Genomic DNA, 22,838 nt, shown 5'->3' on the forward strand with positions numbered 1-22,838 from the left:
ACAACTACCTCTTCTTGATGGAAGGGTCTCTCTTGCCACAGGACGTTTTACAGAATAATAAGCAATGAACTCACAGTATGTCTAAACCACATGCAGTGTATGGGAGTTAATGTAAACAAATATATGCTGCAAATTAAAAATAAAATGTACGAGGGAATCCCTAGTGAGTGATTCTGGTACTAACTGCAAATTCCACATTCACTGGGGAAGTGGGGAACACCTTCAGCAGAGTACGAATTGGACAGTACTGTTAAGTCCTCCCCCAAAGCCGCTTCTTCTTTCAGCCTGTTTAACCGGTTTACAACTATAATCAGGAGTAGTTTGGCCATTGGGGAAATAAAATTCGTTTCTTTGAGCACGAAATACAGTGAAGTGATTTTACCATAAGAATTTCATATCATATTAAATTGCATATGTATTTTCTGCATCTCTGATCTCCATTATTCACTTGTTTCCAGAGCTGCTGTGCTCCTGGTTAACATTGTCCGATTCTTTGCTATAAGAGCTGAAGTTCAAAAGGCCTTCTGCCTGCACTGTGAATGGCTCAGCTGGTGGAATCTGATTTTTCCTACTTTGATTTCTGAGTCTGCTACTCTTACAGTCATTTATGCATCTCATGAATGTAATGAAGTATTGCTTTCCTCTGAATTCTTGTATTTTTTTCCTGCCTAGTAGGTGGGTTTTAATCCCTACATGCTTTTGAGAGGTAAACAGAATATTTTCCAGATGGGAGGTTGTTCCTCAAAATCCTTTCCTCAGTGGTGATTCCTCCATCGGAATCCAAATGTGACCTCCACGGCTGCCTGTCCTAGGCTGAGTCACTAGGCTCCACTGCTTGACACTGGCATGCTAACGTCAGGTGGATGACAGCTCAGGCCAGTCTGTCTGTACCTCATTTCCACAAGAGAAGGAAGTGCATATTCAGGGTGTTGATCAGAGTTCAGTCAACCTGTATCTGTGGTGTGAAGTTAACAGACATGAGGGAATTGAACCTTAAACATTCTCAGTTTTACTAGGAACCTAAAATTATAATTACCCCACAAGGATTATAAATTCGAAATTTACCTTGTTTCCAAGGAAATTTTGAATTCAACATTGAATGCATAAAATATCACTAGTAAGAGGGCATGTGAGGTCTCTGTCTCCTCCAGGGGAAGGAAAGGAATGATGCTTCATGTCCAAGTTTGGTGGTACCAGTGATCCCGAACTTCTCAAGTAATTTACTCTATATGGACAGAGCAGTTCTTTTCTTGTTTAAATGCAATGGATCAGTTGCATTAGTTTGAGTGGTATGCTGGCAAATGTTTAACAACCAGCTTTCCAGAAGGTAAAAGCCCTGATTTGGAGCTTTTTGCTGATTTGAATCTTGTAAATACATTTAGCAGGACCAATTTCATGCTACCAATATAAAGTCACTGAATATAGAATTGTGAAGAGATAACAACAACCAGGGATCACCAGTCAGTATAAGCTGGCTCCAGCCACACCGTGATAAACCCATGGGAAATTGTGATTTTTGAATTTTGTTTTGTTTTGTTTTTGACAGAGTCTTTCTCTGTTGCCCAGGCTGAAGTGCAGTGGTGCGATCTCGGCTGACTACAACCTCCTCCTCCCAGGTTCAAGCGATTCTCCTATCTCAGCCTCCCAAGTAGCTGGGAATACAGACGCCCTCCACCATGCCCAGCTAAATTTTTGTATTTTTAGTAGAGACGAGGTTTCACCATATTGGCCAGGCTGGTCTCAAACTCTTGACCTCAAGTGATCCACCCACCTTGGGCTCCCAAAGTGTTGGCATTACAGACCATGAGCCACTGTGCCTGGAAATTTTGAACTTTTGCTTTAGAAATCCTTTTTTACAAACATCTCTACTGTCTAAAGAAAGTCACTTTGTATATGTGTATGCAAACTTATGTTTCTATCTAGTTATATCCATTTTAAACAATTTTCTAAATTTAACTGTCATTTATAAACTCTATATAAAGGCATGAAAAATTAAATAAGCCTACATGTTCCCATTTGCTTTATATTTTATAATTCATTGCCTGCCTTCTGACTTTTTGTTTAATGACTTTTCATTTTTATTTCCAGTTTCCTTGCTTTGACCTCCAAAACTATAGCTGTCTGCCCATGGAAAAATTTCTCTCCCCACCACCCTTTGTCTAGTTTTGTTTTGGTAGAGACAGCGTCTCGCTGTGTTGCCCTGGCCAGTCTCGAACTCCTGGCCTCAGGATTCTCTTGCATCACCCTCCTACCTGGCCTTTTTCCAGTTTCAATAACAAGTGTGCAGCTGGTGATGGGGATGCTCCTCATTTAATCTGGGGCCACACTCTCCTCACAGCCTTCGTGGGCCAATAGTCTCTTAAAATAGGTCTCTCCCAGTTCCCTCCTTTTTTTTTTTTTTTTTTTTTTTAACCAACTTTTCCTCATTTCGATCATTTCAAGTCGATTGACTCATTTCTCATTAAGGTTCAAGACTGAGGCCACATTCAGTGCAGAACAGAATGATTGCTTTAAAACACCAATGGTGAAATCTCTTGCTCTGTCTTGGCTTCTTTCCCTTAATTTTAAGTGTCTTCAACTATCACCTTCACTAAAGAAAGTAAAAAACACATATTCTTAAGGAATGAGGAATGTCTCTGTCAGGCTGATTGATGTTTTCATTTATATTGAAGTCCACTTTTCCCCCCATCAAAACACTAGTTTGGTGGTAACACAAATCCAATTGGTACGTGAGGGAGAGTGGATGTAGGCATGTCTTTGCCAGCACCTGCTCGGCAGCATAATACTCACATGCCCCAACACTGTGTCATTGACAAACAGCAAGTACCTTGTCATTAACTGAGATTTGTCCTGCTCAGTGCTCTTCACCCTTCTCATTATATTAGTCCTTCAGCTGCCCCCAAATGACACTTTGTAAAGCAGCCACGCTCAAGGCAAGTGTTGGATTGAGGGTTTACAGTTCTTATCTTGGCCCTGTCAGATGGAGTTTTGGAAGTGCTGAGACCCACAAAATGGAGAAAGGCTACAGGGTCTTGGGACTCACTTCAGTCTGGGCAGGGGTCTGAAGGCATGTTTTGCATTATTTTCATCAATAACCTCCATTCCACCCTCTACCTCCAGCGGGTTTGAGACCACGGCTCCCTGTGGCATCAGCCTCAGCTGTGTGGGAGGAAGGGGCTCTCAGGAGTGTCAGAGTTTTGACTGTCAGCCTCCTGAGCTGTGCGCCTCTCCCAGGACATCTCTACCCCAGCCCACAGGACAGTGAGATCAGCAAGTCACCTAGAAGGCTGGAAACAAAGGTGGGAGAGGAGATTGTGAAATCCCTCATACCTACAGCAGGTTCCAATTTAGGGTCAGGGAGATTGCTGGTGGATGCAAGGGCCCCCTTCCCACTGCCAGGATCTGTACTCCAGGCATGCCTTTGTTAAGCTGCAGGATGTGCTGCTTTGCTTAGGGAAATGCAATACCACAGAAAAACAAAACCCTCATGCCTATACAGGGAGCTAGCCATGAAGATGATCGTGGGGAGTGTGGATGTGTGCAGTGTCAACCACACAGGTGCTTAGGGATTCAAGGCAAGTTAGGAAAGCATGCATTGAGGAGGAAGTCTGTGAGTAAGCATGAAGGAAGTCAGTTGGTAGAGGGAAGAGCGTTTCAGGGAGAAGGAGGGCAAATCTCACAGCCCAGGGGGAAATGAGCCAAATCCTGTTGGAGAGCATAGCCAGGCAGGTGCCTGGGGTCTTTCCCATGCTTCCTCAAGCTCTTGTTCAAACATTAGTCTGCAGAGATGGCTCCAGACACCATACTTAAAATTGACGTCTACCTCCTCCCCGCATGCCCTTCACCCAGTGCTTTCCTTGTTTCTTTTCATAGCATTTATTACCTTCTGACATTTGAAGACATCCTCTCAGTGGAATATAAGTTCCAGAAAGGCAAAGATAGATTTTTGTCTGTTGTGTTCACCGTTATAACTACTGCCTGCCACACGATAGGCATTGTATACTTACACCTTGAAGTAATGAATAAACGGGATGTATCAAGAATGGAGTGTGGTGTTGTGGGCAGAATTCTGGGGTCTAAAGAACTCCAGCAAGGAGGCAGAAAGCCAGGCCCGAGTCCTAAAGCCAGGCTGGCAGTGTATGAATTCAGGGTGAGGGGAGTAGGAGAGAGGAATGGAGTTCCTTGAGCCTCAGTTGCTTCACTGGTGAGGTGGATGCTAGTCAAGATGACAGTCAATGCCCCTCCCAGCCTCAAGATTCTGAGGACCAGCATGGTCAGAGGGCACAGAAACAGCTGAAGAATCACTGTGAATTCCCAAACCTTGGGTTCAAGGAAGTATTGGTCAAGGAAAAAAACAATTTTTGGCCAGTGTACTCCAGATCAATTTTTTTTTTGGACAGAGGCTAAGAGGCTAGAGGTAATACATTTTTAAATCACCATCTGATAAACCCTCCTTTCACCTTCCTTTCCTCTCTTTTACCTTGCCCAGCCCCTGCAAGCTTGAACCTCAAGCAGGTTTTTGGCTCTGTAGATGAAGGAGCCATTGAAGACTGGCTTTTAGGGTTCCCATTCCAAGCATACTAGAACTTCAAAAGAAAACCAAGGGGAAACCAATTTGTTTTGGTTTCAAGCTTAAACTGATCAAGGTCCCTGCATATCCCACAGTTTGCCTTGAAATTATAAATGTACCTTCTTTCCCTGACCCGCCTCACTCCAAAAACTCCCTCAGCGTTGGGGGATATTCCCCCAACCACTCTTGACCTCTCCTGGAAAGAATGAGCATTTATTTAGGGCAGAATTAACTTGCTGCTTAAGTATGTCACCACAGCATAGTAAAGGAGAAGTTACAGCCTATGTAAGTGTCAGGCCTGTCATAGTTACCTCACTGGAGACACATTTTATTGCTTATTTCTGAGAAAAGCTTACCTATCAACATGTGAAAGGATGTCTCTGCACCCCTTTGTTTTGACAGAATACTTCTACAGCAATTCTAACCCCTCCATTTTCTAGATTATCTTGTTGGGTATCCTTTATCTTGCTCTGTTTTTTCACTTCTGGAGATAAATAAGCTTGGAGAAGCAACACGCAAAAGATTTGGGTTCATCTCCCAGCTTAGCTACTCATTGGCTTGGCTACTCACCCTCTTAGACCTCTCCCACTTTCCAAAAATCTGTAAAATTAGGGTCAGAATTCCTACTCTGCAGGGTTGTTAAAGGGATTATAAGTAATAAGGAGAGAGTTCTTGGCCTATTTCAGGTCCTCAGTAACAGCCATCATCCTCAGCAATTCCTCTTCACACTCACAGCAATAGCAAACGTTCACCCACTCGAGAAATGTCTCATGGCCTTCCCTCAATTGCCTTTCAGAGTCAGTGTCTGGCTCCACTCTACAGCAGATTGACGACCCAAGCTAGAGCTGCGTTTTCATGAGTCCTTTTAATGAAAAGATTCAGTGCTTAATCCCAGAAGAACATTGTATGGTAGTGCCAGATAATGAAGTAGTCAGGCTGCTGAAATGTTGACAGTTCACTCTGTGCCCATAGAATAAAATGAATAGGAATAGAGCCAAGAAAAAGGGGCCAGCTGGGAGGGACGACCATAAGAGATCTGATGGTTGAGCTTCCCAATGAGCGAGGATTCCTCTCCTTGGAATCGAAAGCATTTGTGGACAGTTCATCTAATAAAAGATTTCTCTCACAAAGAGAAAATAATAGCGTTCTTTTAAGACACTATATATTCTGGCAGACACTGTATACTCTGAGTGGGAATGTTACATCTGGTTTTTGCCTACAATTCTTTTTTAGTAGGCAGGTATAAATTATAAATTTTAAATAAATAATGCATATTCTTAAAAAAAAAAAAGTAAAACCAAACCAGAATTGACTGCCTTCTTTTTATATACACATGAAAAAATTTCAGTGAAAACAAACTATACCCTTGGTAAATGCATAGAATTTGAATATAAGTTCAGAATGAGTGCCAAGGAGTTCACACTGTCATGAAACTCTCTTCTAAGTAACTTTTCTGGTTTGAACACATGTTTATGAATACAGAGCTGCTGTGAGGCTTCACTTATTTTGCACAGAAAGTAATTTCATTTCCAATTCTTGTCCTGCTTCCGTTTTCATGGCTATCCGCATCATTTAGGAAACTTGGCATGGTAAGGTGTCCAAAGCTGGGATTTGTATTTGGGTAACTAAATTACTCACTAATAAAAAATTTTTTTTTACTAACTAATTCCATATTTCATCATTTGGTAAATAGCCTTTATCATAAGGAAAAGTTAGTTATTTTGGTGGATAAAGGATTTTATGTATTTAACTTTTGTTCCAGTGATATTGTGTAACATTCAAGCAACTAACCAGGTTGTTAACTCTTACTGTTTCGTTACTTTTGAGGGCATTTTAATTATAGGAATTTATTTGAATCATTCGTTTTACTGTTAGAGCCAAATCATTCTTATGGGTTTATGGGAATCTATGCCACCAGGCAGTAGATTAATAACTATAAAAAAACCACATGAAAAGGTCACTGCAAATCTCAGATCAAAACTTGTGGTTTTCTGGATTTTGCAGTCAACCCTTTTTAAAGCTTCTCTTTGGTAACATGATCTTTATGGCAACACCACTGAGCTATAGACACTTGTGATCACGAAAATAGCCCAGAAATGCCCCACATTCACCCACAGTGCCAGCCTCCACCTACCAAGGAAGGCAATGTATCCATTTTAACACACAAGCCCACCTTCAGCATTGTACATGGCAAAATATATATAGATATATGAGAGTGAAGAAGACTCTTTTTTTTCCAAAAAGATTGGAAAAACAGACTGGATTGAGACTGGACCACAGCACTTGGGAGGGCTCTTTATGGAGAACCACAGCAGAAAGGAATTCTCTTTGCTGGTGAATTCTTCTGGCCCTTTGCACTGTCATTCCTGGAGCGTTTCAATTATTCCCCAACCAGCTAACGGCTCACTGATCAGCAGCCCCCACCCCCCTGCCAGCTTCTTACTTGAAATGTGTTCTTGAAACCAGGGCAGCCCAGGGGACTTTGAGTTTGGTCACTGGGGACCAAATTGTCAGCCTATTCTGAACTTCCGTAGAATACTCAAGGAGTTAACCAGAGCGATTTTGGCTTCACTGGGCCCCCACACTTCTTTGTATAACAAAGACTTGGACACTGGAAAATACATTCAAAACATGAGCCAAGAGTGGAGTTCAGCGGGAGATAGTTCAAGAGTGAGAAGCTGCAGAAAGGCATACACCCTTCAGGCCCTTGCTGCCTGTAGGCCACTGAATTTGAAATGTGCTACTGGGGCCAGGTTCTTTGGGACGCTGGAGCTCTTAATGGTGAGAGGCTGAACTGCTTCACTTCCCGAACTGGAATCTCTAATCTGCAGCCTTCTGTCTATCAGTCTCCAGCTCTTCCTTCCCTGCCCACCCCCACCCCCCATGGGAACAAAGTCCCCAGGCTCTGGAAAGTAATGCTAAGAAAACAAACACTACAAAGGCTGGTAACAGGGGGATATCTCTCTTGAATGTTATTTTGTGATCACCTCCTCCTTGAGGAGGAGGGGGTGCCCCAGCTATGGGAGCCAGCAGGGTCCCTTTGTAGTAGGCATCTGTGTGTTTGGCCAGATGTCCTCCCAGCGGAGGGCAGAGAGGGAGATAAAACAGAATTCTTATTAAAAAGAAGTTGGGGAGGGGGAAACAAGACAGAGAAAGTGTGTCAAGTGGAAAGGGAGGCCAGGCAGTGCCATCTGATATTGATTAAATGCTGATAAAGTCAGCAGTGAGAAATGCACACAGTGAGGAAGTGCCCCAGCTCTTCGGAATGTGAGCCAGTGACAGCTGTCTGGGAGCGGATCTGCCCGAATACCACATGCACAAGATGCCTGGTGGCCACAGTGCTAGCTCATGAGGAAGAATGAGAGGGAAAGATGAGTGTGCCGGAGTCAGGACATGTGGCTTCCAATCCTGCTTCCCCTCTCTGGGCCTCTTTTTTCCCATCAAAGACACGATGATCCTTGACCTCTGCACAACCTTCTAGCTCCCAGATTGTATCATCTACTATAATCTCTGCTCTAACCAAATCTTCTGAGGCTCTCTTAGTGGAATGTAAGAAATCATCCTGAAGAAGCATAAGAAGCTCACCCAGCATGGTCCAAGAATCCAAAAGGAATAACCCCTTGTCAACCATGGGAGTGCCATCCAGTCCTTCAGCAGGAGATCAGGCCAGCACCCTGTGTCTGTTGCCCTTCTGTGCTTCACAGCTGCCACCAAATCAAGTTCATGGTTTCTCAGCATAGAATGTGGCATGTCTGTGGATTTACCTATATGTTTCCATCTTTAAATTTCAAAAATATTTCACCCTTATTGGATATAAAGAGTCTTTTTCATTTTATACCATCAGATTACAGAGCTTAAGCACTGGTATATGTGTGTGGTGGGTCAGGGGAGTATGTGTGGGTGTGTGCATGCACACATCCTTTAGTTAAGAGTGCGTTCTTAAAAGTTTGTTTTGTTTTGTTTTCCTTTTTAGCAAATGTCATGAGGACAGCAGTATTTTAATAAAGGGTGAGGCTAAATCCGAGTGGGAATGGAAGAGGAAGCTTCCATTGAGATGTAAAGATCTCACACTAGGGTGGTGGCAGGGGAAATGGAGAGGAAAGGATGACTAGAGAGAGGGACCATGACGTAGTGGAGAGACTGTGGCATCTGGAGTCTCGCACAGGTTGGAGTCCTGCCTGCAACATGTATAGGGTGTCAGTTCGGCTCTCACTACAGTGCCCTCTTGCAGAGTCCTTTTTTGGATTAGAGATGCTGTGTGTGAAGGACCTAGCTCAGAACCTGGCACACTGTAGGCAGTAAGTGAACATCAATAAGCTGTAAATAATAATGATCATGATGAAAAATAGCCCACTGGAAGATTAACAGGGCTTGGTGACTGAATTGGAGAATACGTACAAGAGAAGAAATCACGGCGTCTTTGAGTTTAACCACCTGAGGGACTGGGATAGTAGTAGAAGTTGAGTGCAATAAGAAAAGTTGGGTAGAAGTTGGAGATCTGGTTTGGCAGGACTAAAACTGAAGTCAGTTTTAGACATAAGAGATGGTGCTGAGATGTACAGGTGGCTATAAAGAAGTAAGTCAGAAAGGAAAGGGAGGGAGAAAATGGAAAAAATATAACACAAAGAAGTTGATTTACTCTAGGTCTGTTTGATCAATGAGTCTAATTTTACAGCTTCATCTTCAAGGGATTAGTTAACCAAAGGTCAATCCCTCACGACCAGCTTCTAAACTAAACCCTCGCTCCTCAAAGTGTGGTCCTCAGAGCAGGCATCACCTAGACCTTGCAGAAATGCGGAATCAGCTCCTCCCTCAGACCCACTGAATCAGAACCTGCATTTCAACCATGTGATGTGTAAGCACTTTAAAGTTTGAGAAGCATTGTTCTGAAATGGGGGTCCCCAGACCACAGCTTCAGCATCAGCATCAGCAACACCTAGGAACTTCTTAGAAATTCAAATTCTTGGCTGGGCGCAGTGGCTCACGCCTGTAATTTCAACACTTTGGGAGGCCAAGGCAGCTGGATCACCTGAGATTAGGAGGTTGTGAACAGCCTGGCCAACATGGTGAAACCCCATTTCTACTAAAAATACAAAAAGTAGCCAGGCATGGTGGTGTGCACCGGTAATCCCAGCTACTCAGGAGGCTGAGGCAGGAGAATCACAAACCCAGGAGACAGAGGTTGCAGTGAGCCGAAATCATGCCACTGCACTCCAGCCTGGGCAACAGAGTGAAACTCCATCTCCAAAAACAAAAAAGAAATCCAAATTCTCAGTCCCCTTCTCTTCTCAGACCTCCTGAATTAGAAACAGTGTGTTTTAATGAGTGCTTCAAGTGATTCTGATGCACCCCAAAGTTTGAGAAGCACTGCTCTAAATCATAAAATTGACAAATACACCCCCTCCCCTTGTGTCTACAGCCAGAGGGATGTGCTGAACACCAGAAGAATTGGTTGAACTCTGAAAGTTAAATTTAAGTCATTGTTATATGCTGTTTCTCTCATCATTCTGCATTAAACACAGCTGAAGAACTCTTTTCACTGATGGGCACTATGCGTAAAATTACAAACCAAAGGAGAGAAACTTCGACTGTGGCTTAATCCTCATGACTTACCCATCAAAAGTTATTGAGCACAATTATAGGAGATCAGTCCTTTATGTCCTGTTGCTCCTGGGGGACGCTATTAGTAAGACACACATAGGGAAACAGCTCAGGAAGACGGAATCTCCTGATATTCCTTACAATGTGATTTTCACATTAAAACATCCACAGTCTTTGTCTTGTATGTTTCAAATCTATCAGATGGAAATTCTCTTTTTAAAGATTAGTTTCTGGAGTCACTTGCAGCAATGATGCTGAGTTTACCACTCAGACAGGAATGTTTTTCAAAAACTTGGCATTTTAGCAGTAAAAATGCACCTCCTCTCATCAGAAGTGTCTGGTTTTTCTATTTGTTCTACAGTCATTATTCAAATCACTATGATAACTTATATAAGAGTCAGTGTTTATTTCCTGAGTATATGTAATAAGCAAAATTTGTTATATATTGGGCAGTTAATTATAAGATTACCTGTGTTTTCTGCCATAGGTTATAATACATTACAACCAGTGGTATGCTGGTAAACCAGTTGTTTGGAACCAGGGAGTAGGAGTCTTCCTAATTTGTAATGTTTACCAATTTCCATGGTGTAAATACTCCCTCCAGGGCTGATTTCAAGCTACCAACGGTTTCACGAACAGTTTTCAAAATTCTTACAAATTTAACAATTGGCTCTGACAAGCCAATAGAAATCAACTTCAGCCTACCACTGAAACAAACATCAAGAGACCTATCCTAAGATTTTCTGGTTGTATTTGAATTGCTGTAGGCATACTAATATCTGAAATAAGTAAATTTGAATGTTTAAATATTTTGTCCTATAGAGATTTTTATTGAAATTATAATTGTAATTATCATTATGGAATTTGATTTAAAACTAGTCATATGCCACATAATGTTTCAGTCAACAATGGACTGCATAGATGATGACAGTCCCATAAGATTATAAAACTGTATTTTTATTGTACCTTTTCTATCTTTAGATACACAAATACTTGCCATTGTGTTAAAGTTGCCTACAGATAAAGTTGCCTATCAGTACAGTAACATGCTGTACAGGTTTGAGCCTAGAAGCAAGAGGTCATACCATGTAGCCTAGGTATGTAACAGTCTATACCAAAGGTCCCCAAGCCCCAGGGCCATGGACCGGTTACCTGTTAGGAACCAGGCTACATAGCAGGAGGTGAGCGGCAGGCGAGTGAGTGAAGCTTCTGTATTTACAGCCATTTCCCATCACTTGCATTGCCACCTGAGCTCTGCCTCCTGTCAGATCAGCGGTGGCATTAGATTCTCATAGAAGTGTGAATCCTGTTGTGAACTGTGCATGTGAGGGATCTAAGTTGTGTGCTCCTTATGAGAATCTAATGCCTCTGATCTATCACTGTCTCCCATCACTCCCATATGGGACCATCTATTTGCAGGAAAACAAGCTCAGGGCTCCCACTGTTTCTACATTATGGTGAGTTATATAATTATTTCATTACATATTACAATGTAATAATAATAGAAATAAACTGTACAATAAATGTAATATATTTGAATCATCCTTAAACTATCCCTACCCCTACTCTGGTCCATGGACAAACTGTCTTCCATGAAATTGGTCCCTGGTGCCAAAAAGGCTGGGGACTGCTGGTCTATACCATCTAGGTTTGTATAAGTACACTCTAGGACAGTGGTCCCCAAACCTTTTTTGGCACCAGGGACCAGTTTCATGGAAGGTAATTCTTCCATGGATGGACAGGAGGCAGGAGATGGTTTCAGGATGAGACCTTTCCACCTCAGATCATCAGGGATTAGTCAGATTCTCATAAGGAGCTTGCATCCTAGATCCCTCACATATGCAGTTCACAATAGGGTTTGCGCTCCTACGAGAATCTCATGCTGCTGCTGATCTGACAGGAGGCAGAGCTCAGGTGGTCAGGCTGGCTCACCTGCCACTCAACTCCTGCTGTGCAGCCAGTTCCTAACAGGCCACCAGCCTGGTACCAGTCCATGGCCCTGGAATTAGGGACCCCTGCTCTAGGATGTTCACACAGTGATGATATTGCCTAAGGACGCCATTCTCAGACTGTATTCCCATTAAATGATGCATGACCGTATTCTATGAAACAAAGTTATGTGCTATTTTTAAGTCATATTAAATACAGCTATAACAACAGAATGGTAATATTAAAGTGCTTATGTTGCTCAAGTAGTGTCTTTACTTTTAAAATAGTTCTCAAAGCATAGTAAGGCATATGTAAAAATTGTTCTTTGTCTCAATATTTGAACCAAAATGCAAAAAGATACATTTTTAAATTACATCTTTGCTTACTGTTATTAAAATTTGACTCCTCTTACAGGTATTCAGGAAGGAACACAATGTACCAAATGTAAAAATAACTGGGCACTGAAGTTTTCTATCATATTATTATACATTTTGTGTGCCTTGCTAACAATCACAGTAGCCATTTTGGGATATAAAGGTAAGTATGCTTTCTTTTTTTTCTTCCAAATAACGAGTGTTCCTTCATTAATTTAAGCATGAGAAAACTCCTATTTGCAAGTAGAAAGTATTTCATTCATACAACTCACATGCAAAATAACAACATGATAAACTCCATCTCTCTGTCTTGAACTTAGAGCTATGAGATCTGAAAGCGGGGGACATAGTAATTCCTTTTGACTCATTTCAACAATCATCAGGTCCTCTCTGAGTTATAGTTTCTTTTTCCCTGTTGCTTTTTCCTACCTATTTCTAGCTACTCCCTCTTCCTCTATTTTTTTTTTCATAAACCTCTCAGGGGCTTTATGGAAACCCTGGGGTCAGCACACAGGAAAACTATATTGACAGAGAATATGCAAAACACAAGATCTCCAGAGATACAATTTACTTCTCCCAGGGATTGGAGAGCTAATTCCCTGTTTTCTCTTCAGCACATTCACTGTGGTCACTATTGTTTATATAGCTCTATGAAAATACTGCTCTGTAGAAATTAAGCACAGAGGCAGCACACCACCTCAACCCTACTTTATAGGACGTTGGGCCTAAACATATCTGGTTTAGGGTAAGGGCAGGATTTTTGCCGGAATCCTCCAGACTTGCAGACGCAGTATGTTTCCCATGCACCTTTCAGAGGCCACAGGTAGAAGGTGTCGTGTTTCAGAATCACAAACTACATAAGCCCTTTTCTAGAAAACAGCCAGAGAAACCTTCTTTTCAAAGACACGCGAGGCAAACACGGACATTTGGTTTCAGAACAGAGGCAGATGTGGAGTCTGCGGATCATCAGGTTTTCCCTCTGCCCACAGACTGACCTAGGAAAAGAATGATTCCAAGTGAATTCCCTCCAGCTGGAAATTTGTCCCACCTCTCTCCAGCATGTAGCAGTTTCCTGAGAAAGCACAGTGTGTATTGGAATCAGATGGGTGTCAGGGCCAGACAGTCCAAGTTCAAGTCTTGATCCTACCCTTTTTAATACAATTGTGAATGCTCAGTAAGTGTTTGCTAGTGAGCCAGGCATCATGCTAAGTCTTCCGCATGGCTCCATACCCATGTGTGAATCATACCCTCTTAGAATTTCTCAACATCTGTAAAATGGCAATAATAATGTTATTTGTCAAGGTATTGGGATGAGCAAAGATGATGTAATTGAAGTACCTGTCCTGTTGTTGGTTCCAGGAAATAGTATCTGTATCTCTCTGTTCCTTACTTCTACCTAACCACATTACACAGCTCTAGCCATTAGAATGAATGGCAAAACCTGTTAAAAATCCTCAGTATAGTCAAGGCCTTTTAGCCCCATCTCTAAGAACATGTACATGGAAAATAATGTACATCACTGAGTGTGTTGACTGATTAGTTTGGGCTATGAAAATCTGGAAAATTACCAGGTCATTCTATCCATTTGTGATGAGTTAGATCATGGAGCATCTTAGGTTTTAAGATGTAGCAGCAAACAGAGTAAGTGATTAAGGAAGGCGATTAAATCATGATTAGCACTGGGCAGAGAGGTGGGGTGGGAACCTAGTGAGAGAAAGGAGGGTTTTTCATGTCCCAGGTAATTGGGACTCTCTCTTCCTTTCATTTAGATTATTTAGGCCATTACTCACTTCTGCATGACTTTTCCTAGTGAGCCATGATAAAGGAAGTTCTAAATCAAACAGCCATTAAATAAGTACTCTTATAACATTTTGTAATTTTTACCTCTGCTAGAAAATAAACTCTGGGATATTTATGCATTCAGAATTACACAGAAAGAGCCAAAGAAGAGGCAGTTTTTTTCCTTTTTTTTTTTTTTTCCTGTTAGTTTGTTAAGGTACAGATATTTCCTCCATTTTTATCCATGGAAAGCCCTTCCTGGCTTGGCATGTTTGTGTGTGCTGGTCCATTTGCCCCCAGCACCTTTTCTCTCCTCTCCAGCTAAAGTGTCTCCCTCCCACCCTTCATTGTCTCATGTAGACACATGGCAGCTCCCAAAAGCTGAATTAGGCCTCTTCCTGTTTGTTCCATGGCAGCTGGTATTTACTCTTAGCCCCGTCACACTGTATCATTAGAGTCAGTGGACTCGTCTGTGTCACCACCCAAACTGTAAGTTTCCATGAAGATAAGAGACTACCTTTTATTTATTATATCTCCCACCAGTAACTAGTCTCATGATATTTAACCAGTGTCCAGGAAAGTTCACTGAATGAATTCATGGGAGGATGGATGGATGGATGGATGGATGGATGGATGGATGGATGGATTGTGAACGATAGATACCCAGGGACCTATAAGCCAATCTGCATGTAGGGGATAGCTGCCTCTAAAGCCCTACTTGGAAACTTCATGTTTTAGAGATTGGCTTAGCATGGGGTAGTCTCACCAAGATGAAGGAAGAAGAGATCAGGGGAGCCAGTACAAGGGGAGATGAGATGATGTCTTGCTCTTCTTTTCTTTCCTTCAGTGCCCCCTGCCTTCAGGCCTCTGCTGACAAAAAGATAATACAACATGCACTTGTGTTTTCCAAACACAGCATTAATGAACTAAAATGTTAATATTTTCCAGATGTGCTTTCTCTTTACTCACATGGTGACTCCTCTTTCTTGCTGGTAAGATTCTAGTGACCCAATGTTGTGAGAGGCAGAAAGACAAGACCCAGTTCTCCCTTCACACATTCCCCCTTGAAGTCTAGAGAAACGCTCTCCATTAACAAAAAAGAAAGAAAAGAATAATCAATGAAAGAAGTACAATAAGGCATTTCTCTGAAGGAGAAGTTGAAAGGAAATGAGTAAAAACTTTTATTTATCAGAGTTGGCAAAGGCAGCTTCATACTGTTGCGCTCAAAATTGTTCTTTACTTCTTTCGTGTCACTTATATAGCTACAAGTTAGGATATAATGAGGTTCCCTCAAGAGAATTTGCTGAAGAAGCCAGAGAATCGCTTAGTCACGCAGACAGGGTCTGTGCAGTGGTCGTGACTGTGAGGCGCATCAGCCACTTTGTAGAAAACATGTTCTTGGACAGTTAAGCTTGGTACATCCTCTGCCCTGGGCTTTTGATCATTAGTCAACAGAGCTTCCGTACCAGGAGTCATCTCTTAAGTTCAGTGGGTCGTGTTTCTTCCAGAATATTTCCTGAACAAGAAAATCCTATTTCATTATCTTTCCCAGCAGGCAGCCTTCTTAAGGTCATTAAGATAAAGAAAAAAGACCAAAATCTGAATCTTTCTCAATAAGGATCTCCTTTAATTCAACATTCCTAGTCATTGGTAGTCTACTTTGCTGCTAAGCTGGGTCAAGGTAGCAATTTACAACTGGATTACTATTTAGGCTTTCAAAATACACATGGAATTGTCCTGGAGAGCTCCTTAGGATCCAAGATAACACCCTACAATCAGATTTTCTATATTTCTGTAAGGAAACCTGAAATGGTGTTCAAGGTAGAAATGCCTTTATTAAATTCCAGGGAAGTGTAACTGATGTTACTGGGAAACCCCAGGCCCCAGAGAGAGGGCGTATTTATCCCACAGTGCCATGATCAGTCTGGTACAAATGCATGTGAAAATCAGCTAGGAGCTCCGTGCTCTGTCCTCAGGGCTGAGACCATGGCCTGTGTCTCTCGATATCCTCAATATCTGGCACTATGCCACCTACATGGCAGATGCTTGGTAAATGTCTGGTGATGATAACTTTAAAGAGAATATAAAGAGACCTAATTATTCCCCTTAAGGGATTCTTTATTGGAGGATACCATATTTAGGAAAAAGAAATACCAAAAAAAGAAGCAATGTGGAGTTATAGAAAGAGCATTGATTTTGGAGTTAAACCTTCCAGCCTGGAATCCCACATAGTCACTGACAAGCTGTGTGATTTTTAGCAAATTAGTGAACATCTCTGAGCCTCAGTCTCTTCATCTACAAAGTAGCATTTGGAAGGATTAACTGCAGTAATGGTGTAGTGTGACCGACAAAGAGCAGACACTCCGTAAATAGAGGCTATTATGATCATTCAAATAAAGGTTGAGTTGGTGTGCAGTGGAATCAAGTTGTAGGTGTGACTGAGTACAGTGGGGTAGTGAGGTGTGGAGTGGACCTTAAACATGTTCTTGGACAGTTTAATTGGAGTCAAGACAAGGGAAGAAGTTAGTGGCCCAGGCCAACCGATAATACCTAAGTGCTTTTATAGAAAAGGTGTTTTTGTCAGAGTGTCCTAGAGAATTATACTTTGGATACTTGAAGAGGGACAGATCTTCAGGTATAATACCTAAAACACCAATATTCTGTAGAAAAATTCTACATTGAGAAATAGTTCCCAATACAAGGGAGCCCATGAGAAACCAGGCTGCTGGTCACCCTTCTGTGTATCCCTGCTCTTTTTTCTCATGTGAGAATGGTCTACAAGCTGAGGTCTGTGTCTATAGACTGAGAATTTCCAGGGTAACATAGGATGGCTCTGCAACTATATTCCTGATTGAGAATTTGTGCTAATAAATTCTGAATAAAAACCAACAAAGGTGCTATGTGCTGTTACAGCAAGGGTGAGTTCTGGATCCCCACCAATCTGGTGTTTTTATGTAGTAGCAGGTTCAAGCATTGTAAACCTAGAGTTTCCAGCTTTATACCAGATCCTATTTTTAAACAAAGACACACCCCACCCCACCCCATGCAGGTAAGCTGCTCCTTAGCAATTGTGGGCAGGGAAAATAGTTTCCTTGTTGCACAGAAGAAAATGTCAACAGGTTTTTTTGTTCTTCTTTTTAATGAATGTATTTATCCCTTTTGTATTTTACACAAATCTGAATTATCTGTCCATGAGAGTTATCTGTTTTTCAAAACTAAAATGGAAGAAAAAATAGAGAGGGTAGAAAATAACGGACTGTTAGCATATTTGGAGGTTTCTTTGGCTTCCAGGAAAGAAGGGCAGGATTGAGATCCTGCCTGTGGTTTGAGGACAAACCAAGCCATATGTTTTGATTTGAGGATCAAAACTGAACCTAAACTTGTAAACATTCTGTATTTTAGTTCTTAAAAATTAGCTTTGCTAAAAACACATATGAAACATTTTATTCTTCAGAGTTTCCAGGGATTTAGGAGTATGTGTACCCATCAAACAACCCTAAGATACAGGTTATTATAACTAAACCTCTGGGTCTATGTAGTAATTTAAAAAATAATTATTATTCAATGAAATGTCATACTCATTGCCTGTGCTCAGGCTTCCCTGGGTTGATGCATGCCGGGTAGCTCAGCAGGTAGATTGCTACTTATTTAAATAAATGGCTCACGCCTATAATCCCAGCACTTCGGGAAGCCGAGGCAGGTGGATCACCTGAGGTCAGGAATTCCAGACCAGCCTGGCCAGCATGGTGAAATCCTGTCTCTACTAAAAATACAAAAATTAGCTGGGCATGGTGGCGTGTGCCTGTAATCCCAGCTACTTAGGAGGCTGAGGCAGGAGAATCACTTGAACTCAGGAGGTGGAAGTTGTGATGGGCCGAGATTGCACCATTCCGTTCCAACCTGGCCAACAAGAGAGAAGCTCCATCTAAAAAAATTTTTTAAAGATAAATGGCATAATAAATAAATATTCATTGATTACCTACTAAGTGCCACACACTGAGCTAAGAAGGAGAGATGAAACTGAGTGTAAATTTTCCTGCCCTAAAGGATGTAATAGTAGATCAGTCATGACAACACAGTGCAGTGAGTCCCATAATAGAGAAAGGACTATTGCCAAGGGAATTCTGCAAGGTGCACCTCAGTAAAGGGTTCCCACAGGAAGTGACAAGCAGAGTCTTGAAGAGCAAGTAGGACTTAGCTCAGTCAAAAAGCCGGGGAAGAACATTGTGGGTAGAGAGAACACGTGGAAAGGCTCGTGTGAGAGAGTGTTTGTTGCAGTGCACACATTTTATTATGACCAGACGATAGAAGCTTGAGGGAGAACATAGCTAGCTTCTCCAGGGACAATTTCAGGATCCAAGGAGCCAGTTCACTTTGGGTCACACAGACACATGGGAACTTACTACTTCTTCCTGAGAGGAGCCAGGAGAATCTTCTCACACAGTCATGCATGGGTAGAACACGTGATGAATAAAATAAATTGGATCCATTGGCTCATAATTAATGTATAAAGCATGTTCTCATTCTTGAGTCTTTTTTAAAGCTGTTGATACCAAGAAGGACAGTCAGACTTGATCCCAAGCTGCTAGAAGTTGGATCTCATATGAGCCACTTTTGGAGAAACATCCTCTTACTTAACATTTTAGAAACATATACTTGGATTCATAACTGTAGAGAATTCCTGCCTTCTGAAAATGAGTAAGAACTGAAGCTTTTATTTAGTGTGGCTGTATTAGTCCGTTTTCATGCTGCTGACAAAGACATGCCAGAGACTGGGAAGAAAAAGAGGTTTAATTGGACTTACAGTTCCACATGGCTGGGGAGGCCTCAGAATCATGGCAGGAGGTGAAAGGCACTTTTTACATAGTGGTAGCAAGAGAAAATGAGAAAGATGCAAAAGTGGAAACCCCTGATAAAACTATCAGATCTCCTGAGACTTATTCACCACCACGAGAACAGTATGTGGGAAACCACCCCATGATTCAAATTATTTCCCATCAGGTCCCTCCCACAACACATGGGAATTATCTGAGTATAATTCAAGTTAAGATTGGGGTGGGGACACAGCCAAATCTCATCTTTAACATGGCAATATCGGTGGCATTACCTACTTTCCCTATCATATACAATTAAGAAAATACTACCAAAAATACTTCTTGGCAAATCATTGTTTGGAAACACCACTCAGGCATCTACTTGAGAACTGATAAACTACAGAATCAGTTGTCACTAACAAAAAGCAGATTTTCAGGGCTTTGTGGTGGAAATCATAACAGAAAGTGGCAGATACTCCTGACTTTGCATCCCTTCTATGCCGATTTTGTATAGACTTGAGCTAGGTGTTCCTTGCCAATGGAATCCTCTTCTAGGTAAATGAGTCCTACTTGCCAAGAATGTTAGGAAGGCTGACGAGTGACAATGTTTTGTAAATTACCACAGTGTGCTTATTTAAATTCCATCTATGGAAATTAAGATAGGAAATAACAAACTAGGGACTTCTAAAATGCATGAACATTTTTAAATGAGTTCCAAATGATTTCTGAAATATCCAAGGCATTACAGAATCATAAGAAGAGTTTAAAAATACAATTCTCGCCAAGTAAATTATACACCTGGGTTTCGTGACAAGTATGTTATTTTTCCAAAAGGATGGCTTTTCTTCTTTATATTTGATTTCAGTTATACTTTTTTGTTCAGTCTGCTTCCTTTGTTCCATAATGAAATGATCTCTTGTTCTGAAACTGAAAATATGAGCAGGTATGTGTACTAATGCATCATTTTCTAAATCTTAGTTGTAGAGAAAATGGATAATGTCACAGGTGGCATGGAGACATCTCGCCAAACCTATGATGACAAGCTCACAGCAGTGGAAAGTGACCTGAAAAAATTAGGTAATCTGTGACAAGACTGGATCATTAAGTGAAATCCGCTGACTCCACAAAGATTACCACAGCTTCTTAGAATTATGTTGCTATAAACTCCCCATTCACCCTGAAGGACATTCAATTTTTGTGTTGCATGTTGAGTCTTCTCTCATGATTTAATTCAAAGCCTTAAATTTTAAAGTTAAGGACCAATTTTGAAATTATGTCCTGCTCAAAAAACTATTATGCACCAAATAATACCTGAAGATCAATCCTAACTGAAAAAACCATGAATACTCTTTATTAAAAACTGTCATATAAATAGTTTACTGAGCATTTTTTGAAATATTTTAAACTACATAAAAGAATTGTAGAAATAAGTTATAAAGTAGGTCCTAGCATATTCTACTCCTTGATTTTTGTTTTCATTTTTTTTAAATGTTGGTAAATTTAAGTTTATTTTCTTCTTGACATCCTGTCCACTGCCTAAAATCTAGTAAATTCTACCTCCCTCTTTGAGAAAAATGTTCAGCCAAATTTGTCATTTCTAGTTCTGTGCATCCTTTCTGTACATACTAATATGTACATTTTACTAATGCAGAGCCATCTGCTTATACTGCCAATTTTGCATCTAAAATTCAGTGCGTACCAGTTAAGTGTGTTTTTGATCTTTGACCTTGCTTGAACACTTCTCCACACCACCAATCTAAGTCACAAATATTTCTTATTCCAGGTGACCAAACTGGGAAGAAAGCTATTAGCACCAACTCAGAACTCTCTACCTTCAGATCAGACATTCTAGATCTCCGTCAGCAACTTCGTGAGATTACAGAAAAAACCAGCAAGAACAAGGATACGCTGGAGAAGTTACAGGCAAGCGGGGATGCACTGATGGACAGGCAGAGTCAACTAAAAGAAACTTTGGAGAATAACTCTTTCCTTATCACCACTGTAAACAAAACCCTCCAGGCGTACAATGGCTATGTCACGAATCTGCAGCAGGATACTAGTGTGCTCCAGGGTAATCTGCAGAACCAAATGTATTCTCATAACGTGGTCATCATGAACCTCAATAACCTGAACCTGACCCAGGTACAGCAGAGGAACCTCATCACAAATCTGCAGCGGTCTGTGGATGACACAAGCCAGGCTATCCAGCGAATCAAGAATGACTTTCAAAATCTGCAGCAGGTTTTTCTTCAAGCCAAGAAGGATACAGATTGGCTGAAGGAGAAAGTGCAAAGCTTGCAGATGCTGGCTACCAATAATTCTGCTTTGGCCAAAGCCAACAATGACACCCTGGAGGATATGAACAGCCAGCTCAACTCATTTACAGGTCAGATGGAGAACATCACCACTATCTCTCAGGCCAATGAGCAGAATCTGAAAGACCTGCAGGACTTACACAAGGACGCAGAGAATAGAACAGCCATCAAGTTCAACCAACTGGAGGAACGCTTCCAGCTCTTTGAGACGGATATTGTGAATATCATTAGCAATATCAGTTACACAGCCCACCACCTGCGGACGCTGACCAGCAATCTGAATGAAGTCAGGACCACTTGCACGGATACGCTAACCAAACACACGGATGATTTGACCTCCTTGAATAATACCCTGGCCAACATCCGTTTGGATTCTGTTTCTCTCAGGATGCAACAAGATTTGATGAGGTCGAGGTTAGACACTGAAGTGGCCAACTTATCAGTGATTATGGAAGAAATGAAGCTAGTAGACTCCAAACATGGTCAGCTCATCAAGAATTTTACAATACTACAAGGTAAGTGAAAATTCTGAATTTGTATTCGTTGTCTATTGCTGCATAACAAGTCACTCTAAAACATGCAATTTAAAATAGTAAACAGTCATCATCTCGTAGTTTCTGTGGACCAGGAATTCAAGAGCAGCTTCACTAGGTGGTCCTGACCCACTGTGTCTCATAAAGTTCTATCAAGATCTCAGCCAGGGCTGCAGTCATCTAAAGGCTTGACTGTGGCTGGAGGGTCTGTTACCAAAGTGACCTGTTCACAAGTCTCTTGGGAAGAGACCTCAATTCCTTGCTGTGTGAAATTGCTTGTGTGTCCTCACAACATGGCAGCTGGCTGCCTCCAGAGCAAGAAATTCAAGAGAGAGAAGTAAGCTACCATAACATCCTAGCCTCAGAAGCCACACACCATCATGTCCACTGTATTCTGTTCTTTAGAAATAAGTCACTAAGTCCAGTCCACACTCAATGGAAGGGTAATTAAGTTCCATATCTTAAAAAGAAGTATAACTAAGAATCTGTGGACAGTACTTAAAGGTGCTCCATTAATAATCTGTTGAGTGAAAGGTTGGTTAATTTGAGTTTTCTTGGTCCTTGAGCTATTTCAATGCAATATAAATAGGGCTCCTCTGAAACCAAGATCAAGTCTTTTGGGTCACAAAGCTACCATTAGATGGATGGTTGGCCATCACAGTAACTGTAAGGCCACAGAGCAGGGAAATTATGTGTCTTGCTTATAAAATCTGAGTTTTGGTAGGTGTGGTGGCTCACGCCTGTAATCTTAACACTTTGGAAGTCTGAGGTGGGAGGATCGCTTGAGACTAGCCTGGGTTACATAGCAATATCCCATCTCCTAAATAAACAAATAAATGAATGAATGCATACATATGTTCTAAATTTTACTGTTATCTAGATCATCCATATAAATTAAAAGTCTTTGACTCAGATTAAGTCTA

The 22,838-nt window shown here is 41.4% G+C and overlaps 1 protein-coding gene across 3 annotated transcripts in view; it reads left to right on the plus strand.

Moving 5' to 3' along the window:
- Positions 1 to 22,838, plus strand: part of COLEC12 (collectin subfamily member 12) — a 191,126-nt gene that overhangs the window by 137,940 nt on the left and 30,348 nt on the right. For all 3 annotated transcript variants that reach the window (XM_002757104.6, XM_054244033.2, XM_078346916.1), the window contains 3 exons: positions 12,515 to 12,637; positions 20,046 to 20,144; positions 20,851 to 21,897. In XM_002757104.6, the coding sequence (XP_002757150.2) occupies positions 12,515 to 12,637; positions 20,046 to 20,144; positions 20,851 to 21,897 (1,269 nt within the window). The remainder of the gene's footprint in view (positions 1 to 12,514; positions 12,638 to 20,045; positions 20,145 to 20,850; positions 21,898 to 22,838) is intronic.

This window comes from Callithrix jacchus, chromosome 13, assembly GCF_049354715.1.
Source record: "Callithrix jacchus isolate 240 chromosome 13, calJac240_pri, whole genome shotgun sequence".
NCBI lineage: Eukaryota > Metazoa > Chordata > Mammalia > Primates > Cebidae > Callithrix > Callithrix jacchus.